This window comes from Hyperoodon ampullatus (genome assembly GCF_949752795.1).
Source record: "Hyperoodon ampullatus genome assembly, chromosome: 6".
Classification (NCBI taxonomy): domain Eukaryota; kingdom Metazoa; phylum Chordata; class Mammalia; order Artiodactyla; family Ziphiidae; genus Hyperoodon; species Hyperoodon ampullatus.
The window spans coordinates 40,601,892-40,623,583 of record NC_136919.1 but is presented as its reverse complement, the minus strand read 5'-3'; the positions used below and the strand labels follow the sequence as shown (position 1 = coordinate 40,623,583).

Below are 21,692 nucleotides of genomic sequence, written 5' to 3'. Positions count from 1 at the left end.
CAAGCATTTGAGTCTTTCGAAGGAGTATATGTTTCTGGTAGAAGTCTCTGGCCCTGGGGCTTCCCCTCAGTCACTCTCTGCTATAGCCATGTTGGCAGCCTTAGGCAAAATTCATTTAGATAAGTGAGTAGATGTTTTACTGCCTCTTTGCTATTTAGAATTTTTATTTTTTAATTTTTTGGCCACGCTGCATGGCCTGCGGGATCTTAGTTGCCTGACCACGGATCCAACCTGGGCCGCCTGCAGTGGAAGCGCGGAGTCCTAACCACTGGACCACCAGGGAAGTCCCACTATTTAGAATTTTTAAAGGAAAACATACACTAACTAACATTAGCTTTTTCTCTCAAACCTAGATCCTTGTGTTGATCCGCCGTAGTAAGTTTTCTTCCAGTTTTTAGATCTGGTTTCCCCCTCAGGCTACTGAAAGGCCCATATCCCCATATCTCCTAAGGTGCCCGTTTAAGACTACAACGTGTGGCCACAGCGCGGGATGCCTGATGGAGCAAAGGGAAGGTTACTAGTCTCCACTGAGCAGTCTCAGAGCCAGAGGGGAGCAGAGGCCGTCCAGGTCATCTGGGCCGTCCCTTTGCCTTTGGGACAACAGACACATCCCCTACCTTAGACTGCATCGGGGAGCGGGGCTAAGGGATTTCATTGCACAGATGAAGGGGCCCGAGCCGAGCATTTGGTTTGTAAATGCACCGAGTGAGGTACTGGCACAAATCACATCACACCTTACCGAGGAAGAGAAAGCATGTCCTGAGTCTAAGGGACAGCTAACTACGATTTGTCCTCCCTTTCAGATTGCCCCAGACTACTATGCGCCTACCTTTCAGTTATCCAAATTAAATTTGCAAGTAATTAAGTCATGCAAGTAAAAGTTGCTTTCACATGATTATGAGGCCCTTAGAACTCTCCAGTTTAAGTCTGAAAGTACAGGAGCCCGAGTTCCCCTCTTCGTTTGTTCTTCTTTCCTCTCTGTAATGGGCTATTGGGCTCCACATGTTGTTGAGATGGTGAAAAACTTTGAACCCATAAGAAGTTCAAACTTGGTGAATATATGTCTGTTTCCTGCACAAACCTCCAAGGATCTGTACAAAAAGTGAATCTGCTCCCCCTGAGGGGAGTTGGGGTCTACTCCAGTATAGTGGAGGGGTGGCCTGGAGCTCTTCTTGTCCTTAACCAAAAGCAATTTCCTGTCCTCTTGGTCCCCCTGCAGCCTGCAGGGCTGGAGCCCCCAGTGCTGTACCTCTCCCTGAGCAGCAAGGTGGGCCACGCTGGTCACGTCTCCCTGGACAAAGCAGAAATAAATCACACTCCAGCCCCTGCTTAAGATCTGATGAAATTCCCCATTTCCGCTCCAAATTGAATTTCTCCCGAAGGATTGGAGCAGCTCCCGTGTAATGAAGGCCCTCCTTCCTCCTCTGCTAGAAGCATGTTTTAAATGAACTGACACAGCCTTCTCATCTGGGTGGGGAGGTAGCTTTTAGGAACAATCTTGAGAAACTGTTTTCAGACCAGATATTTTTAATCTTGAGGGGCAAGGCAGCAGACAGACAGTACCACGTGGCCTTTGTCGGGAGGCAGCCCCGCTGCTGGTGGTCTCCTGGGAAAGAAGGAGAACACGCGTCCTGCTGTCGCTCTGCCCAGCCCCCTGCTCTGCCCTGCTGGCCTCCTAGATCACTTGCAGTGAAAGAGAATTTATGATGGAGAATACAAACAAGAGGGCTTGTACTTTCTGAGAGTTGAAAATATTACTTTCCCACCCATCTCTTATTTGGGAAAAATGATCAACTCTGTGATTTAAAGAAAAAAACCAAAACCAAACCCAAAAACCTTCTTTAGGATGAAGATGTCATTGAAGTGATTATCTTCCGTCCTCTGTAACGATGATGAATCAACAATTTGGCATTTGTAGAGGCAGTTGACACAGGCCCTTTCAGGGGAAAAAGGAAAAAGAAAAAAGAAAACCTGTTTTCAAATAGGGCCTGTCAGAATGAAGGCTGGTGCCCCGCTGGCTGATTAGGACCATGAATAAGATTCTGAGAACTCAGAAAGTGTGACGAACCCAGGGGTAAAACTTATAAATCAAGTGTAAGGTAGGAGTAGAAAATTCTAAACATTCATTTTGTTTTGAAGGTGGGCATGAAGGAGATTATCTGCTGGTAGAGGAATATTTAATATTATTCCTTGAAGTGAGTTTAAGAGCATTATACCGTTCTTCATTCATTGTTGGAAAAAGCAGTTTAAAAATTCTACTTAACATGAAAAATCGTGACACTTAGGTTCAAAAGGAGAGGAAGAAATTCTCCTTGAAAAAAAATTCTATTGGTCCTTTTATGCCAGAATTTTGTTAACAACCTTTGAGAAAGGTTATCAAAACCTTACTCTGTGTTTTTAATTTAGTTTAAGAAAGAACCTGTTTCCCTCATAGAAGCTATGATCCACAGGTAAAACCCACCTTAGACGACAAACTCTACTGCAGGAGGATTTGGGGTCTGGTTCTCAACTGGAAAATTGCTTTTCAGGGAGAAGGTCATGTTTTCCACTGATAACAGGGTCATTTATATCAAGTGAAACGCACATCCTACCATCTAGGAGGAAGTTTAAGCTTTGGTCTTTCTCAGAAGACAGGAGGAAGTACATTTCTCCCTGGCTAGGAAGAAAGTATTGAGGATGGGAAGTGGGAATTTAGGCACCATTCCAGCAATGCCAGGGTCTGTCCTGAGCCCAGCCAAGGCCAGAGTGGTATCTCCAAAGTACTGACAGGTGGGGAAGGAGGTCTGGTGGAGACAACAAAGACTGTGGAAGGGGAAAAACTACAGGACAGGAAAATGAAATGCCATCCCCCCCACACACAGCTGCTTTTGTGCATTCCTTCAGGCTCTTGCAGACTTTGATATTTGCATAAAAGGGCCTGGCTCGGCTTCCACGCTGGGACAAAGCAGGTCGCTGTGGACAGGGCAGCCTTTTTCTTCGTGAACAGTCTCGCTGCCATGCCACAGTCATCAGTGTGTGTACGCTTCTTGGGCTGCAGGGTCTGCTCAGCTGTACCGTCTCTGTAACTGCGTGTGCACCGTCTGGGTCTCTGGCCAGCAGACCTTTCCAGCGCAGGCTGTCTGTGAGCTTGTTTACAAAGCCTGAAGTTGCTTCTGTTTTGCTTTAACCAAAAGGGTGAAGTGCTGCCAGCAGTATGTCTGGAATGTTATTTACTTGGTACATTTCTGTGGCTTTTCTTTGCAGTGCTGCACATGCCAGAGCAAAGGGTTATTTACTTGAAAATGCCAGGTTTCGCAGTTTGTCTTCTCCATGGGGTGACTTTCTCAGGAAGAGGAAGTTTAGCTCCTGGGCCTCTGTTTCCTCCCTCCCTCCTTCCCTCCCTCTCACCCTTTTCCCTTTCCTTCCTGTCTGCCTTCCTTCCTTCCTTTTTTTTTTTTCCTGAGTTAGTGCTCTGAACTTCTGTTGTTGCATACTGCATCGCACCTTTGTATCCTAAATGCCCCAACTACACTTTTAATTCCTGGCGTTGCTGGTGGACTCTGCCGGGATCCTGGCTGACACCTTCTCATTTGCGCGCCTGCCCTGTTATTATTTCACATGAAAGCTGTCTATTTTGGCACACGTGACTCCCGCGCTTTCAGTTGAGCTCTCTGAGCTGAACGGGTGATGCTGTGCAAGGCAAGTGCAGGTGGGGTTTTCTCTACTGGCAGCCGTGGGGGCAGAGGACAAAACTGCAAGCCGTCCTGGCTTGTGCAGAGCCCACACGATGGCAAATGCATGGCTTTTAAAGGAACGAACCAGTGTGTACAACTTCTTAATTTGGAAGGTTTCACGACTGCTTTTGTTCAATCAATGGAGGAGAGATTGCTTTTTTTTAAAGAGCAAATTCTTCATTCATAAGACGGTAAACGAGTCCTGGATAAATGAGAAATACCGAAGGTGGAAGCACAGGAGGTATTTCCTTTGCCTCTTCTCTCTTCAGCCTCCCTTCTTCCCATTTCATCAATACAATTCTAATCATGGTATTTGGGGTTTTAAAAGAAGGTGTGGGAAATGAGATTAGATAAGTCTCCCAGGCTGGTGCCAGCCCTGGAACCATTTGCACACCTGAGTGAGTTAATTCCCTTCTCTCTCTCTCTCCGCCTAGTTTTATGTCATGGGAACGTATAAGCATCTATAGATAGAAGATACCTTTGAAAATCTCGGCCTCACAGAGACTCAGCCTTTATCAGAGTCTCTTGAAACCTCACCCACCCATGGCACCTAGGAGTTTGTTGCCTCTGTAACCACCCTCAGTCTGAACTAGAAAATGTTTGGTTCCATTCTTCTCGGCTTTTCCTGTCCTTCTGCATGACTTCTCACTTTGTTTGTAAGCTGCTTGGATTTTTTGGCTGAAGGGTCTTCTTTGATCACTGTCTCGACAGCATGGGCTTCACATTCTCACACCTGCTCTTCTTTTACAGTCCAGATTTCAGGGTAAGTGCTTCCATGGCCTTGTAATTTCTTTGTAAAACCTCGGTGCAGGTTGCTTATTACAGGTAATAGCTGCTTGATGACGGAGACGACTGCTTGGCAGAAAAGGCAACCTGAACCTCTGCCAGGAACTTAAACTGCCACTTTATTTATTTCTAAAAGCACCTAAGCTGCGAGCCTATTGGTCGTGCTCTAGCATGCACACGATAATAACAGGCTGGCAGGGCTGAGAAAGCCAGCCCTGGGGGCGGCCATGAGGACAGGCCCTGATAAGACTCTGTGTGTTTTCTCCCCCATGATCCACAGCCCACACCTCGTCTTCCTCTCTCAGAGCACCTTGACTGGAATGAGCCAGCTCTGTGGGACCCGTCTCTGCCATGAAATTGCTCACGCCTGGTTTGGCCTGGCTATCGGGGCCCGAGACTGGACGGAAGAGTGGCTCAGTGAAGGGTTCGCCACTCACTTGGAAGATGTATTCTGGGCCAAGGCGCAGCAGGTGGGTTTCAAGTGCGCTAAGCATTTCACTACCCAGAGTCAAGTTCAACTCACAGTCTTCCTTTCATTCAACAGATAGGTATTGAGTGCTCATTATGCACTTAGGCACTTGTTCTATTTGCTTTGTAAATGGGAGGAGAGTCCTTGCTCCCCACGGGGTTCAGGGTCTAGCGATGAGAGAGAGAACAGATAAACGACTACATCTTTAACATGTAGTGATGAGTACTGTCAAGAAAATGAAGCCGGATAGAGAGAGGTGGGTTTAGTGCTGTTTTAGAAGGTGCTTATCAGAGAAGCTCTCTGATAAGGGGACATCTGAGCAAAGACTTGAAGAAAAGGTGGTGCTGTGCATACTCAAGCACTCCTTTGTGGTATGGTTGTGGTGTGTTTTGTTTTATTAAATAATGAGATGAAATTTTAAATCCAGAGTCATGATCTCAGATGTCTGCTGGCAAGTAATAAAGAATGAAGCAGTTGGTGTTATAGATTTGGGAATGGTAAGGACTGTGGCAAACCGGAAGCTTCTCCTCAGCTCTAACCGATTGCTGTCATGCTGAAAGGAGGGCTCAATACAACCTGGACTTCTAGTTTTTTAAAGGAAATTATGACTCTGGATTTTTATGTGAAATTTACTAATTAAAAAAATATGCAAACCGGGCTTCCCTGGTCGCACAGTGGTTGAGAGTCCGCCTGCCGATGCAGGGGACACGGGTTCGTGCCCCGGTCCGGGAAGATCCCACACGCCACAGAGCGGCTGGGCCCGTGAGCCATGGCCACTGAGCCTGCGCGTCCGGAGCCTGTGCTTCGCAACGGGAGAGGCCACAACAGTGAGAGGCCCGCGTACGGCAAAAAAAAAAAAAAAAAAAAAGCAAACCAAACATACACCGAGGCCAGACCTAGTCAACACACTCCCAGTTTACAACCTCAACTTTTTTTTTTTAACTTTATTTTTATTTTAAAAAAATTTTAAATTTAGGTAAAATTGACATATAACTTTACACTAGTTTTGGGTGTACAACATAATAATTCTATGTTTGTATGCATTGTGAAATTATAACCACAAGTCTAGTTAACATTAGTCACCTTACATAGTTACAATTTTTTTCTTGTGATGAAAACTTTAAGATCTACTCTCAGCACTTTCAAAAATGCAATACTGTGTTATTAACTATAGTCACCTTTCTGTATATTACATCCCCAAGACTTGTTTATTTTAAAACTGGAAGATTGTACGTTTTGACCCCTTCACCCACTTCTCCCACTTTCTGACCACTGTCTCTGGCAACCAGCAGTCTGTTCTATGGATCTGTGGGCTTTATTTTTTATTGTTCTTTACAACCTCAACTTTAAAGAATTAGCCACCAGCAATAAGGAAGATATGGCAGCTAACTGGCTTCCTGCTTATTTTCTAATTTCTAATATTTGGCTACTTCTGTTCCCTACCATCTCTACACACTGAACTACTTGACTTTTTCTGAAATTCCCAAGTTTGTGCATATCTGCATGATTTTGTTCAAGTTCCTTCTGCCTGTTGAAATCCTATTTGTCTTTCACTAGCAGCTCAAGGTCACCTTCCCTTGATAGCCCAGACCGTTCATCTCACTCACAGTTCAATAATACTCTTCTAGAAACTTTGGATTTCCACTGTATCTGTACTTACTCACCTGTTTTTTCTCACTTTTTTCTTCTTCTTTCTATCGTCACGACTAGACTGTGACCTCTTTCAAAGTGGCACTGTGTCATACTCATCCTCCCCCTTTCACACCTTGGCTGTAGAGCTAGCAGCGTGCATAGCTGTGTCCCCCTCCACACAGAATCCTGTGGAGAGAGGCCACCTGGAAGATTCTCGAGCAAAGGGGCTGGGTTTGGAGTCGGACCGGACTTGGAATCGCAGCTTTGCTGTTTACAGTGGGTTATGTAGCCTCCCTGAGCCTCAGTTTCCTCATTTATAAAATGGGTATAGGAATGCTTAACCTTGCAGAGTGAAGGGGATAGTGTGTGAATGAGCTTAACACAGTGCCTGACACGTGGAGGGTGTTCAAGAAATACCAGTTCTCCTTTCTTGTTCTCTTCCTCTTTGATTTTGCCACCACCTTGCACATAGTAGGCATTCAGCCAGGATTAAACAGGTTTAGTGTAAATGTGCCTCTTTCACCATCACTTGCCTGAGGTACTTCCATCCTGAGACAATCAGATTTATGCTATTCTTCATAATCGTGAGTGTATGTCAGGCATCTGATGATCATCTCTCTGTCCTTTATCTCCTGAATCCCCAAAGAGCGCTCCCCCTTTATCCTTCCCCTTGCCTGTACCTCCTGGAATCTCTTTGCTTGTGTCCTCCCTCCAGCTGCCCTACCTTACATCTGTCTCTACCAAAAAAGGCACGACGCTGGCCTGGCTGCATCTCACAGCTGCACAACTTCCATGTGTCCATTCTGTGCTAGATCTGTAGGGATAAAAGGATAAGACTACAACGCTGCTCTGAAAGAGGTCAGAGTCTAATTTTGAAGATAAGGAAAGCACACAGTAGAAGGAAGAAGAAAATAAGTTAGAAAAGAGAGGTAAACACCAAATATTGTGGGAGTTCACAGGTGGAAGAGGCTGGGTATGAGAAAATCCAGAAAGCCTTCTTGGAGGAGGTGATTTCTTGTGGGCCTCAAAGGGAAAGTAGGAGTTGAAGTTTCCCTATCCCTCCTTTTCCCTTAACCTGGAGTAGGGGGCAATCCACCTCATCATCCTTTAAGGTACATGCAGTAAGTCTTCAATATGTGAAAACATGGACACCTCTGAAGCGAAGTGGCCATTCTAGAACCAGCACAAAGTTTGGAAACATTTCCAGAGTACATCCATTGCTCTGGCCCCTTCCTTGAAGGTTGAGTTAGACTGAGCTGCTGGTGATCCCTGACAAGTATTCACAGCAAGCCTTCCAAGCAGGAGAGGAGTGCTCCTTGTGGCAGGAAAGGGTGGGCTGCCTCACGGGACTCCCAGTCAGCAGGTCATTTCATCACTGAACAGGGCGTGAGGGTGCAGTGTTGCTTTGCTGCTCAGGAGACTGCACTGTGCAGCACCGAGCATTAGCAAGTACAGCAAAGGGGAGTGAGAAATCTTTGAACGAGGAGATAGAAACCCACATTCCTCTCAGAGTGGCATTCTGTAGGGAGAGGTGAATTGAGTTACTGGCAAGTTGAATCGTATAACTTGTCATCAACTTGGAGAAAGTCTAAACTCCTTCACAGCTGTCGTAGTCAGCTCGGTCTGCCATAACAAAGTACCACAGACCAGGAGACTTAAACAACAGACACTTGTTTTTCTCACAGTTTGGGAGGTTGGAAGTCCAAGACCAAGGTGCTGACAGGCTTGGTTTCTGGTGAGGCCTCTCTTCCCTGGCTTGGGAAGGGCCGTCTTCTCACTGTGTCCTCACATGGCCTTTCCTCAGTGCACACATGGAGAGAGAGTTTTAGTGTCTCTTCCTCTTCCTATAAAGACACCAACCCTATTAGATTAGGGCCCCATCCTTTTGAACTCATTTAACCTTAATTACCTCCTTAAAGGCCCTGTTTCCAAATACAGTCACAGTGGTGATTAGGGCTTCAACATACGATTTTTGTTGGGGAAGGGGACGACACAACTCAGTCCACGACAGCAGGACACACACAGTGTCTTGATCACCTGGCCTCTGCTAGCTACTTGGCACCTCTGTCCCTCCCTGGCTGGCAGCCTGCTCCCTGCCTGACCCTAACCCTCACCATTTTTAAAACATTTCACACTCTTTCCAGGCCCCACGCGCTTTGTACATGCTTTCCATCTTCCTGAAATTCCTCCTCCCCTGGCTGGCTCCTGCTTTCCCTGGGGAACACCTCCTCAGGAAAGCCTTCTGACCACCCTGGTTGGCCAGGTGGCATCTGGGTTCTTCCTTAACCCCTGCCATCACTGAATTCTGATGGTGACTGTGCTTATCTGTCTCCCTGGACTCCTCACGTTCAGAGCTGTGTCCATTATGTCCTCAGGGCCTAGCAGAGAATCAGTAAATATCTGTTGAGGGAACCATTAGGGACCTTTAATTCCCAGAAATGCCTGTAGACACTGACAGTTCCCTCCCCAGTGGATGCTCTGCTGCCCTCCCTTGTGGGGTTACCGCCATGGGGCCTTGTGAGCACATCGAGTGACAGCAGCCAATTCTGACCAGTAGGGCAGGGTGCGACGGCCTCCCCCCTCCCCAAGAGTGAGTCCAGGCAGTGCACTCCTTCTGGTTATATGCAAACAGAATCATCTGGGTTGCATTAGCTGGCTGCACTGTAAACAGCTCTTAACAAAACTGAGGGCTGGGAAAAGTAGGAGGTAAATGGAGGGGACCTTTCCCACCCTGTGCAAGAAGACAAAGCAGGAAAAGGCTGGATGGGATCAGAGTGGAAATGGCTCCCCAGGGAGGTCTGCTCTTTCCAGGCCAGGGATGGAGGTGAGGGGGCAGGGGGAGGTTCCGGGGCCAGGGGGCACCTCCCAAACAGGCAGCGCAGGAGTGAGGGCTGGTTCTTTGTTTGAGGACCTAAGAGGCCCTTTCTGATGGAGCGCAAGGTGCGGCGGGGACCGTCTGTGCCATCCCCCCTGTAACAAAGCCAGCTGCTCCAGCGGTGGCTCCGACTCCGCGGGAGGACGTCAGTGACTGTGTCCTGAGCGTTTGTGTTTGTGTGTCTGTGCTCCAAGCAGCTGGCCCCCGACGAGGCCCAGGAGCAGCGGGAGCTGAGGGCTTGCCTGCGCTGGCGTCGCCTCCAGGACGAGGTGCGGGACTCCCCGGAGGACATGCAGGTGTTGAGGTAAAGCACTACGTGATCCCGTTACCTTCCGGTCCACCCCATCACGCTCCTCCTTTCCTGCAAGGCACGTCCAGGCCATCTCTTAAATCTGCTGTGTTTCCTTTTTAAATTAAATTGGGCTAGATTACTCATCTTCCCAGGGATGTGATTGTTATGTTTTAAGTCTTTCAGGGTGTGGGTTTGGATTTGCCTTCTGACATTTTCCTGGTGTCTCTGTTCAGGAAAAAACTAGCACAAGGCCATTTCCGGGACCAAATTCTTCATTTGAAGTTCTAATAGTTACTTTATGTGGTGGCTGTGGACTTGGAGAAGGTTAGGGTCTGGTAGCCTGGCAGACAGTAACTCTTTAAAGCCAAAAGGAAAAAAAAAACCTTTAAGAAAATATTGATTCCTAAGTGTTTAGTAGTAACAGATGTTTGTGTCAATGGGGTCTTTTGTTCCGGATGTGTCCCGGCAGGAGGCCACTCCTGTGCTGGTGGGAGGATTCTACTCTCAGCTCCTGTGTTGTATTTTCAGAGCGTTTCTTGCAGCACTGGTAGGATTGCTTCTTGCCATTTTCCCATTTTTTTTGTCCCTCTCTGTTTGCTTGTTTTTTCTCCACTTCTGTAAATAGTTGTTTATCTGAAACCCTGAGCCTCGGCCCCAGGAGCACTGTGATTGCTATGGCAACAGAAGCTTTCAGCCTGTCCCCTCTTGACTGGAGCCAAGCCTTTGGAATCTGCCATCAAACAGGTGGGAAGGCAGCCATCCGGGAATCACCCCTCATTTTAGATGGCAGCTCTGAAGGCCAGTCTGCCGCCTGGGTAGAAGCCTGCCTGGACCTGTCCTGTTGTTGTTTGTTTTTAAATAAACACCCCTCTCCGCAGGACTGCCCACTGAGGCCAAAGTCTGAGGGGAATGCCGAGCCCAGCCTGACCCCAGCAAGGCTCGCCAGTCCTTTGTGCAGCACGGCAGCACAGGGTGTGGCCGCTCTTCCCACGGAGAAGTCCTCTCTCGCACGCTAACCGCTGGCGTCTGCTGACTCATCCATTGTTTAGGAAAGCCGGAGCCGGGAGCCCTGTCTTCCCCACCCAGCGCCACTGTGCAAGCATCCGTTCACTCAGCCAGTGGGATGGCTACACCCACCGCCAACGTGGACAGGGTCCCTGCTCTCATGGGACTTTCACGTAGCGGGGACTCTCTTGTGGGCACAGCTAGTTACAGGTGGTGAGAAGTTCTGTGAAGGGAACGCGGAGATTTACAGTCAAGAGGCTGGGGAATGCCCCTCTGAAGAGCACCAAGGCCTGAGGCGGGAAAGGGTTTGCCATGCTGGTGCTCGAGGGGCAGAAAGGAAGGCAGTGTGGTTAGAAGGGCGGGGAGAGGCCGGCAGGAGCTAGATCACCCAGCCTTACCCTGAGTGCCATGGAAGCTGCCCCAGGGCCTTCAGCACGGAAGGATCCTTATCTGTCTTGTGCTTTTACAGTGCTGCTCTGGCCGCTGTGTGGCACGGACTGCAGGCAGCAGACACAAAGCCAGGAGAAGGGTTAGAACGTTGTAGTAGTCCACGTTAGAGGTCCTGGTTGTGGCAGGGCAGACACAAGAAGCAGATATTTAAGACATGTTTTGGCAGATCTTTGGTCTATTGAATGTGGAGAAAAGGAAATTGAAAGTGTCCAGAATGACTTCAAGGCTTTTGACCTGCGCAGCTGAGTAGACAGGTGGTGATGCCATTTGGGGAGACGGTAAAGACTTTGGGAGGGGCAGGCTTTGGAGGGAAGAATAAAGATTCCAGTTTTGCACGTGTCAAGTTTGACATGCCAAATAGATATTCAATATTGAAAACTCAGTGAGGTTTACAAGTCAGGAGCTCATTGGAGAGATTGGAACATTCAGCCTATGGATACTTAAAATTCTGAGCACGTTGAAATGACCAGCTAAAGAGGAAAGTGAGAGAAGAGGTTGAGAGGAAGATGAGGGGCCCGTGGAGGAGCTGGGGAAATCAGTGCAGAGAAAACCCCGATGCCGGGAGTTATAGAAGTCGGGAAAGGAAATGCTGGATGCTGCTGAGTGGTGTGTAAAAGGGAGGGAGAGAAGTGACCTTTGGTTGGACCGCATGAAAGGTGTTGGTGACCTTGACATGCATACATTTATTCATGAGCTGTGGAAAAGGGAGCCCGACTGAAGTGGGTAGAGGAGTGAATGGGAGGTCTGGAAGCAGAGACATTGAGTGTGGACTTCGTGAGAGAAGTTGTGCTGGAAGCGGAGGGAAATAAGGGTCAGGGAGGTTTGTTTTAAGGTGGCTGATGCAGGAACAAGCTTATGTGTGAGCTGTATAACTGGGCCAATCCTGCCAGCTCTCAGGACTCAGTTTCCCCACTCTCCAAGTCTCTAAGTCCCTTTGATGCCCCCAGTTCTGTATGACCATAGACCGTCGGTTCAGGTAAGGACACTATAATTAACAACAGTTGGTGAAATGTGTTCCCAACTTATAAGCAGTCAGATGGACCCTGGGAAGTCAGTGCACATGTGTGGAGAGCCTTGTCTCTGGGGTTCGTGGAGCTTCTGATGTCCAAGAGCTTTTCCTTTGTGTGTGGAGCTGGGAGAAGGAATACGCTATTTTTAGAGCCTTGTGCTAAAAGGCTTATTATGGCATTTGTTTTTCTTTTTCTTAGTATTCAGAAATTGTGTTTGCCTAAATTTAGGCTAACCGTGAAATGAGTGCATTTGAAAGATTTGTTGCACATCAGTATGGAAAATATTGTTATCAGATGCACTTACAATGAAGAGGAAATGTTTCTGAACCTGCCCCAAATTATATAGTCTAGGTTTAGTTTATTCCCATCCCTTAGAATTCTCCCTTAAATGGGCTCAGAGAACCTAGAAATGACTGACAGCGAAAGGAAGAACCAGAGTTGTAAAAATTTGTTCTCAGATTTTTGTTTTAGTACACAAATAAGACCTTGGGAAAGAAGTCTCTTAACAATACAGTAGTCAAAGATACTATCTTTTTTCTTTCTTGCTTTTAAGATACCCCATGGTCTTCAAATGATGGACCAAGAATAATTTAGAAGTGTTGGTTTCATGTTGCCAGAGACAATGGAAACTTCTCCTACCCAACTTTGCAGCAACTTGCAACATGGTTGACCACTCCCTCTTTCTAAACCCACTTTCTTCTCTTGGCTTCTGTGTCACACTCCCCTTGATCTCCTTCTCCCTCACTGCTGGTCCTCCCCCACCTCTCCTGCTGGCTGTTTAACATCTTCACTTAGATGACTCATGGCTTCGAAAGACCAGTTAAGGTGTCCAACATCTACAGCCAGTAAAGAGCAGAGTGGGGATTGAAACAATCCTCTTTTCCTTACACCACCTCCCTGCCTCCAAAGAACTTGATATAGCATTTAGTTGCATTAAAAAAAAAATACTCCAGGTATCTTGAACTGTTGGAAGGACATGAAGGTCGGGTTGAAAAAAGTATCCTTGGGCAAAGTATCTTTGTCTTTTTACACATGAGAGTGTGTGTCTGATTATTACAGTCAATATAGGGAAACAGGAAAACTCAATATTGTGTTGATGATAGCCATTGGAGGGGTATTGATAAAGTGAGAAGAGAAAAATTAAAATTATGTTTGTCTCTGACTTGCTAATTTCAGTAATTTATAAGAACTGTTTTCCATTTGTGCCTCCCATATATCCAGTGTTGAATCATGGCTCTCATCAAATGTGTCTTAAATTGACCTGGTTGTAAGTTTCATTTGGTTAAAACAGTTCCTTGTGTTTTCCGAAGTTTCTCAGCCTTCCCTGGCTGGGGAGCCTGTAATGTGGCTGCAGGCTCCCGAGGCATAGTTTCAAAATGCTAGGGTCACATTACTGGCTCCATGCCTTTTCCCATTTGTTAATTATTAAAATGCCTTTCCCGTAGATGAGACCCCAGTGGCTCTCTCCAGACTTTCCCTCACCTCTCCCTCCACCAGGGCTGGGCAGACCGTTTGCCATTCAAAGCCTGATGTTACTGCTGTTCTACTCTGCCCTGCCTGGCTGCCACCACTCCGCTCTCTCGTATTCGTTCCCCCCAATCCCCCCACTCTTGTCCAGTGCAGCAGCCATGACTCTTGACAAGGAAGATGCCAGGGGGCTTCTGAAAGGCTCCCGTGCCTTTGGTCTCTAGGGTATAGCTGCATCAGCATCTTCCCTCTAAGTGCTTTCAGTTAGTGTATCATGACAGGCCGGCGGGATGGAAGAGCTACGGTGGCGGGGTCAGAAGAAATCTCTGTTGGTTTTTATAGTTTGTGATTTATTATCACTTCCCCCTTTTTCTGGATTCATTGTTAAAGTCAAGCTCGTGCTGAGAAAAACGTTAAAATATATCACGCTGAGTAGGCGCTGACAAGCCCGGAGCCTGACGTGGCTCTTTCTAGCTGCTGCCTCCACAGTTGATACAATTCTAGAGACATGCAGACTCTTTTCCCATCTTCCTCATGAATCCCTCACCCCCCTGGCTCCAAAGACATCCCATAATAATAATAGGGAAAACCCCCCAAGTATGTAACTCTATCTACAGCCAAAATGAAATGTGCATGCCACAAGTTCTGTGAGTTTGCATGATGCCTAAGCACTGTGTATTCCATTTAACCAGTGAGACTTTTTTCCATTAAAAGCCTATATGTAAACCTTCTCTAGTATTCATGAAGTTTTCACCTTTAAAGTTTTTTTCAAAATTTTTATTTCTAGTCCTTGAAGAACATAGCAATCTTTCCCACCCACATGTGGGAACGTGTCCATTCTCAGCCGCACAAGCCTGCCTCATGGAAAAGCTCCAGCCCAGAGCTTCACTGCTGGGCCTGAACACTCCCAAGAATTCTTCTTCAGTCTCCACTGGCCCTGCAGGCATAAATAAATCCCTTCACTCCTCCTTGGGCAGCTCCCTTCTCCTTGCCTATGGTATTTATTCCAGACCTTCCCCATGCTCTCTTCCTTCTCTTGCCTCCTGTCCCACAGGGAAAACGGAGGCCACCAGCCTATTCTCCCTTTGATTCTGTAAGTACATCAGCATCCACGTCTACCCTGACCTCTCAGATGCCAGAGTGCCAACTTGTCAGTCTCAGTACAGCTAAAGACAATTTTCTGGTTCCAGAAACAGAACTAGAATTGAATGTACCTTGATGCAGATCATAGAGCTACATATGTAAGTGAGTTTTGGAACCCTCTGCCCACGAGGGAGAAGGGAAGGAGGATCTGTACACCAAGGGAGAATGAAGCTCTCATGACTTTGGACATGAGCTGGGGTCACAAGTCTAGGGAAACTTTTTCCTCAGGGCAATGTGCCCTTATGATCATCGGATTCTGTAAACATATTTCAGTTCTTACCTTATTGGGTTCCTCTGCTTCCTTTTGTACTGTTAATAACTCTTCCCTTCTGGAAATTTCTATCACTTGACTTTCATGGCTCCCCCTCTTCTGGTTTTCTTTGGCCCCCTCTGCCTTCCCTCCTCTATCTCCTTCACGGTCTTCTCTTCATCTTCCATTCCTCAGAGTTGGTCTTCCCCAGGGGGCCCCCCTCTTGGCTGCTCATCCGCCTGGAGTGGTCTCATCTAAACACCCTCTCTTAGGTGGGGTGACCCAAAAGCAGATGAAATTCGTGTGAAAGAGATTTGTTAGGAAGAATTCCCAGGAGGGGAACATGGAAGGGAGAATGGAGGGCCAGGCCGGGGTGCCATGTTACCAAGTCAGGTTACACAGGATTGCTCTGGAAGCCATGTGGGTCAGCTTCAGAGTGGTCCTCATCAGGGGCAAGGGGCCCAGAGTGTAAATATCTCTGCACCTGTCATCACTGCTTAGAGAGTACATTCCAGGTGCTTCTGGTTCTTGTGTTCATAGGCAAAACAGGCTCAGGCAACCTGAGGGTCACATCCAAAAAAGAGTCACAGGGAACATGCCAAGAGCTGACGTGCACACAAATGATAAATGTGTCCCACGGGATATGAGTGGGGCATGGGCACTGCTGGCCACAACTCCTGTCTGTGCTGGAGGCTCCCAAGTCTCCAGGCCAGACTAGCTGTCTCTTAAAGATCAGATGTGAGTGCTGAGCTGTCCATTTGACATCATCTCTTCCTGGTTGCCCTACATCTCACAGTGGTAATCCCCTCTTCCACTCCCATCTGCTCACCTCCAATAGCACTGAACTCATCCCTGGTAGCACAAGTTCACACACTCATCCAAGGTAGAAACCTGGGAAACTTGTCCAATTCCTCCCTCTCCCTGGGAGGGTTTAAGCCTTCACTATGAACTTACCTCATAAGTCTTTCTCAATTCGACCCTTCTCCACCCCTAATACCACTGTCTTTCTCTGTTTAGAGCTTAATGGCTTGCTTGCACCAATCTAATATCCTCTGACTTGTTTTTTCTACCCGTAGTCTTGCCCCATCAAATCCATCTTCCTCACTGCCACTGAGGAGCTCTATTTAAAACCCATTATGGTTCCGCCACCTCCTTGCTTAAAACTCTTCAAAAGTTTCCCCTTGTCTCCAGGAAAAACTTCCACAGCAGGCAAAGCCCGGCACACCATCACTCCCATTTTTCTGGTCTCTTCTCTTACCATTCTTTGCTTCACTCTCTAGCCACCCGAAATAGTTCATAGAACCCTACTGTATTAGTTTGCCAGGGCTGCCATAACAAAATTCTACAGACTGGTATGTGGCTTAAACAGCAGAAATTAATTTTCTTGCAGTTATAGAGGCTAGAAGTCCAAGATCAAGGTATCAGCAGGTTTGATTTCTTCTGAGGTGTTTCTCCTTGGCTTGCAGATGGCTGCCTTCTCTTTGGGTCCTCACTTGGTCTTTTCTCTGTGTGTCTGCACTCCTGCTGTCTCTTTGTATGTCCTAATCTCTCCTTATAAAGACACCAACCAGATTGGATAAAGGTCCAACCTAATGGCTTCATTTTAGCTTAACTCCTTCCTAAAGGCCTTATCTCCAAATGCAGTCACATCCTGAGGTACTGGGGGTTAGGGCTTCAACATAAAAATTTTGGAGAGATGTAATTCAGCCCATAACATCTACTGTCTGCCTGTTCTTTCTTATCTCCTTGCCTTTTTTTCATATTGTCTCTATTTAGAATATCCTTCCTTTGTTGCATGACTCCAGATCATTCTGACTCAGCACAGGTATCACTGCCTTCCAGAAGTCTCAGGCCCTACCCTGACAGGATAAGCTGGTGACCCTCCTCTCTACCCACTAAATGCTCTGCTTGTATCTCCACCCATGACCTTACTACATTATTTTATGATTATATTTAGAATGAGCCATGTTAAATTGCCAATATTTGACTATTTTAAACCTATAAAAACAGCATTTTCACATTGCCCAGCTTGATACATCTCTCTTCTGACCCATCAACCTTTTGAACCTAGGGACTATGTCTTCTTTGCTTCTGTATACCACAGTGCTTGGCACTGAGTGGGTGCTTGATAAATATTGAAGAAGTGAATGCTGTAGACAACATGATCTCCGTCCCTAAGTTTCTTTATTATTATTATTATTTTTTTATAGTTTCTGCTTTATAACAAAGTGAATCAGTCATACATATACATCTGTTCCCACATCCCTTCCCTCTTGCGTCTCCCTCCCTCCCACCCTCCCTATCCCACCCCTCCAGGCGGCCACAAAGCACCGAGCTGATCTACAGTACCAAACGTAAGGTAGATAGATAGTGGGAAGCTGTCCCTGAGTTTCTTTGTATATTATTCAGAGAGTTGAAATATTGGTCACAAGACAATAGATAGACAAATTCTAGGCTGCACCCTCAGAATTCAAAGAGCTGAGAGTTGAATATTGGTAAGCTTAGTTAGAAAGGGCCATTGGGAAGATGTGAGGCTTGAGCTGGGATGGTGAAAAAGAATTTCACCGAGGCTGGTAAAGCAGTGAAGGGAGGGGAACTCAATGAGCAAAGCCTGGCAGGCATAAACAGTGAATTGACTGTGGAAATGTCCATTAAGTGAGAATGGGTTTACTGAAGAGGAGAGCCATTAAGAACCTATGAGACTGAAGATGGACCAAGCTAAGTAATGGAGTCCCTTAGATGCCAAATTCAAGAGTTTGCATGTGACCATCCAGGCAGTGGGGAGCTATTTTCAGTTCCAAGAATGATGTAATGCAAACGGAGTTCTGGGAAGATTACCCAGCCTTTGGGATAACACATGATCAGATAGACAAAGTGGAGAGGCCAGATAGAATTAGATGGCTGTTTCAGGAACCCAGACCTGAGATGAGAAGAACTTGGAATCCTCTTCTTGGATGGCCTAATAAGGCTTTGAATGAGTCGCTTTGGAGTTATTCAAAACTGATTGAAACGTCAATACAGCTTCAAGAAGTCTTCTAATAATATGATGTAAGGCTATCCCTGATCGCAGATAAGTATCGACCCAATAAAGGAACTGGTTGAATATGTGAGCTTTGTGAAGTTCGTTACGACTTTGAACAGAGTGAAGGGCAACAGTCCCAGTGCCTTCTTGGCCAAGACCTGGTCTATTCTGCCTCATTTTAGAGAAACATCAACTGAGGATGCAGAGCTGAACTCTCTCCAGGGCTTGTCAGTGTTCAGTTCTCAACGCAGGAAAAGTAGTACAGGGTTAAGCAAGCCTGGAAGACAAACTGCCGGGATTTGAGTTCAGTGCTGACTCCACTACTTGCTATGTGACTTTGAGAGTTACACGACCACACTGAGCTTTAGACTCCTCGCTGTAGAGTGGAATGGGAATAATAACACAACCGTTTCCACTTTATAGGTGAGTGTGAGGAATAAATGCCATGAGTACGTGCAAATCATTTAGAACACATGTGTTAGGTTGAATCACAGGAAATTGCCATGCTGATGGATCTAAAATAACTGATTATCGGCAATTTCCTGTGGTTCAACCTATAGTAAATACTCAGCACATGTTAGATACTGTCATCTAGACCCTCTGGTACCTGATAAAAGTTTGCCCAACAAGTGACAGAGGCACAAGGACACAGCCCCCACAGGCAGCCTCACTCTCCCTCCTGGTTCATTCTGGTTTCTGTCTCTTCTTTCACTGCTGCCACCCTCCGGACGGCAACCACAGAGGCATCCTGCTCGTCTCTCTTTAACAACCAGAGCCTGGAAACACCTGCTTTTCCTCCTCACAAACTTACAATTGGCTGGAATGTTCAAAAAGTTAATTTTGCTAAGAAGTTAAGAGAATATTTTTTAAAAAGTACAAGAGAATGCCTGGTTACAAATGAAGAGGATAGGATTAAAAGCAAACCATCCCCCCCCCAAAAAAATCTGAATGTTAAACAAAGATGCTCAAATGAATAGCTTGAGGGAAGAATTAACTTGGCAATGCTTCTAAGATGAATGGGATCCTCATACCTTCCTGGAACCTACTTCTGGTCTAATCTCTACGTAAGGGCCATCCTGGTGTCCCCTCTGGCTCCGCTTCCCTGGCCCCTATACAGAATCTGACTACCGCCCTGAGAAGAAAAACGTTTTTGCCTCTGTGGCCTTCAAGAGTTCTAACCTGAGCTCGGACCACTGGCACTGGCCTGTGAGGTTCCTAAATCTCTACCTCCGTATCCTGGAACTTCTGCCCTCCACCCTCCATCACTCAGGCTCGGGGTCCCCTCCACCCCATTCTCCCTGTCCATTCTTTTCTGCTGTTTGTTTGTTTGTTTGGCTTTTTTAATTTGAACCACACATGCTAGGCTGTGTAGACTGTTTCTACCCTTTTGTGACTGGAGGCTTCTGTACCTGTGCCAGCATTTTCTGAAAAACTTGAGGGCTCTCAGCCAGCCAGAAACAGACTCTGTCCTTTCCTGTCTTAAAGGCCAGCTCCACCCCCTTGAGCTGCCCACTCAGTTCCTGTTTCCTGTTGGAGGGACACTCTCAGCTCTCACTTCTTTTACCCAGCAAAGATGACAGACATGTCCTGAATAGTTGAACTCAAATAACCCTTCCTTCTTCGTTCTTCTAGACCATTCTCTGGTTACTCATCACTCAGGTATTTCTAAGGGAGGGGTAGAATTCTCTTTTATAGGCCCCTAATAACATACTTACTGTACATGGTGTTTCATTTTTGCAATAACACTTGGTACAGTTTTTTTTAATATAGAAAAACATAAAGAAGGAATAAAGTTGTTCATAATCACTATTTAGTTAACCATTTTTTAAAAAATACAAGTATATCACAGGAAATTTCAGTTTAGAAAAGTATAAAATTCCATCCCCACCGCCGTAGTCCTCACCCTAAGGTAATCACTGCTAGCATTTTCTTGTGAATCCTTCAGAAAATAAATTTTATAAGTATATGTGCATAATTTTTCTGTATTGCTGCCCTGTGGGGCACTGATTCATTATAACAGTATTTGCCCATGAAATATTTTCTTAAAAAATAATTCATCTCCATAAACCAACCTATAATAGTTCACTCCTATTTTGCTCATCCTTGGAGGATATCTCATGCCCTCAGCCAATCCTAGCACTATGTATATTATATTCTTGGCTAATCAGTGTTAGTTTCCCATTCAGAAAAACTCTCAACCAGTGAGTACTTTCTCATGTAATCCTAAATTGACTCTGTTCTACAAATTATTTGCTTACTCCCTGTGGGTCTCCCCCATGCTCCCCAAAACTATTGTGTTTTTGCCAATAGTTTTTTTTTTTTTTTTGCTGTACGCGGGCCTCTCACTGCTGTGGCCTCTCCCATTGCGGAGCACAGGCTCTGGACGCGCAGGCTCAGCGGCCATAGCCCACGGGCCCAGCCGCTCCGTGGCATGCAGGATCTTCCTGGACCAGGGCACGAACCCGTGTCTCCTGCATCGGCAGGTGGACTCTCAACCACTGCACCACCAGGGAAGCCCTTGCCAATAGTTTTGACCAAGATCAGCTGACAAAAACTGTGCAACTATTTGACTGAACCTGCTTCAAAGACACATAATGTCTTTAATATGTAGTAAGAAAAACTTCTTGCTACATATTAAAATCCAGTTTTATAGGGACTCCTCCCCCTTTCAAGTCAGTGGTTGAGGAGAGAAGGGATAAAAAAGAGGGATTGTATTTCTGTTAAACATTGTACTGGAGGGTCTAGCCAAAGCAATTAGGCAAGAAAGTGAAATAAAAGACATCCACGTTGGAAAGGAAGAAGTAAAACTATCTTTTTGCAGACGACATAATCTTATATATAGAAAATCCAAAGGAAGGAATCCTCCCCTAAACACTGTTAAAACTAATAAACAAGTTCAGTAAGATTGCAAGATACAAGAGCAATATACAAAAGACAGTTGTGCTTCTTTTTTCTTAATTGAATATTGTGTTAGTTTCAGGTGTACAGCAAAGAGAGTCGGTTATACATACATATATATATATATATATATAAAAGAATATAGATGTATACATATATACATATATGTATACATCTATATTCTTTTTTTTCTATTCTCTTCCATTTTGGTTAATTACAAGATATTGAATATAGTTCCCTGTGCTATACAATAAATCCTGTTGTTTATCTATTTTATATATGGTAGTGTGTATCTGTTAATCCTGAATTCTCAATTTATCCCTCTCCCCAACTTCCCCTTTGGTAACCATAAGTTTGTTTTCTATGTCTGTGAGTCTCTTTCTGTTTTGTAAATAAGTTCATTTGTACTATTTTTTAGATTCCACATATAAGTGATATCATATGATGTTTGTCTTTATCTGACTTACTTCACTTAGTATGATAATCTCTAGGTCCATCCATGTTGCTGCAAATGGCATTATTTCATTCTTTTTTATGGCTGAGTAATGTTCCATTGTGTATACCACACCTTCTGTATTCATCAAGACAGTTGTGTTTCTATACACTAGCTATAAATAATCTGAAAAGGCGATTAAAAAATTCATTTATAATAACATCAAAAATGATAAAATACTTAGGAA

The 21,692-nt window shown here is 45.7% G+C and overlaps 1 protein-coding gene across 1 annotated transcript in view; it reads left to right on the top strand.

The window, feature by feature from the left end:
* The window catches only part of AOPEP (aminopeptidase O (putative)), a gene marked incomplete at its 5' end in the record, with an annotated part of 325,752 nt that overhangs the window by 165,294 nt on the left and 138,766 nt on the right, over nt 1-21,692 (top strand). Inside the window, 2 exon segments of the mRNA XM_079705801.1 lie at nt 4,780-4,969; nt 9,673-9,779. Of these exon segments, the coding sequence (XP_079561927.1) occupies nt 4,780-4,969; nt 9,673-9,779 (297 nt within the window).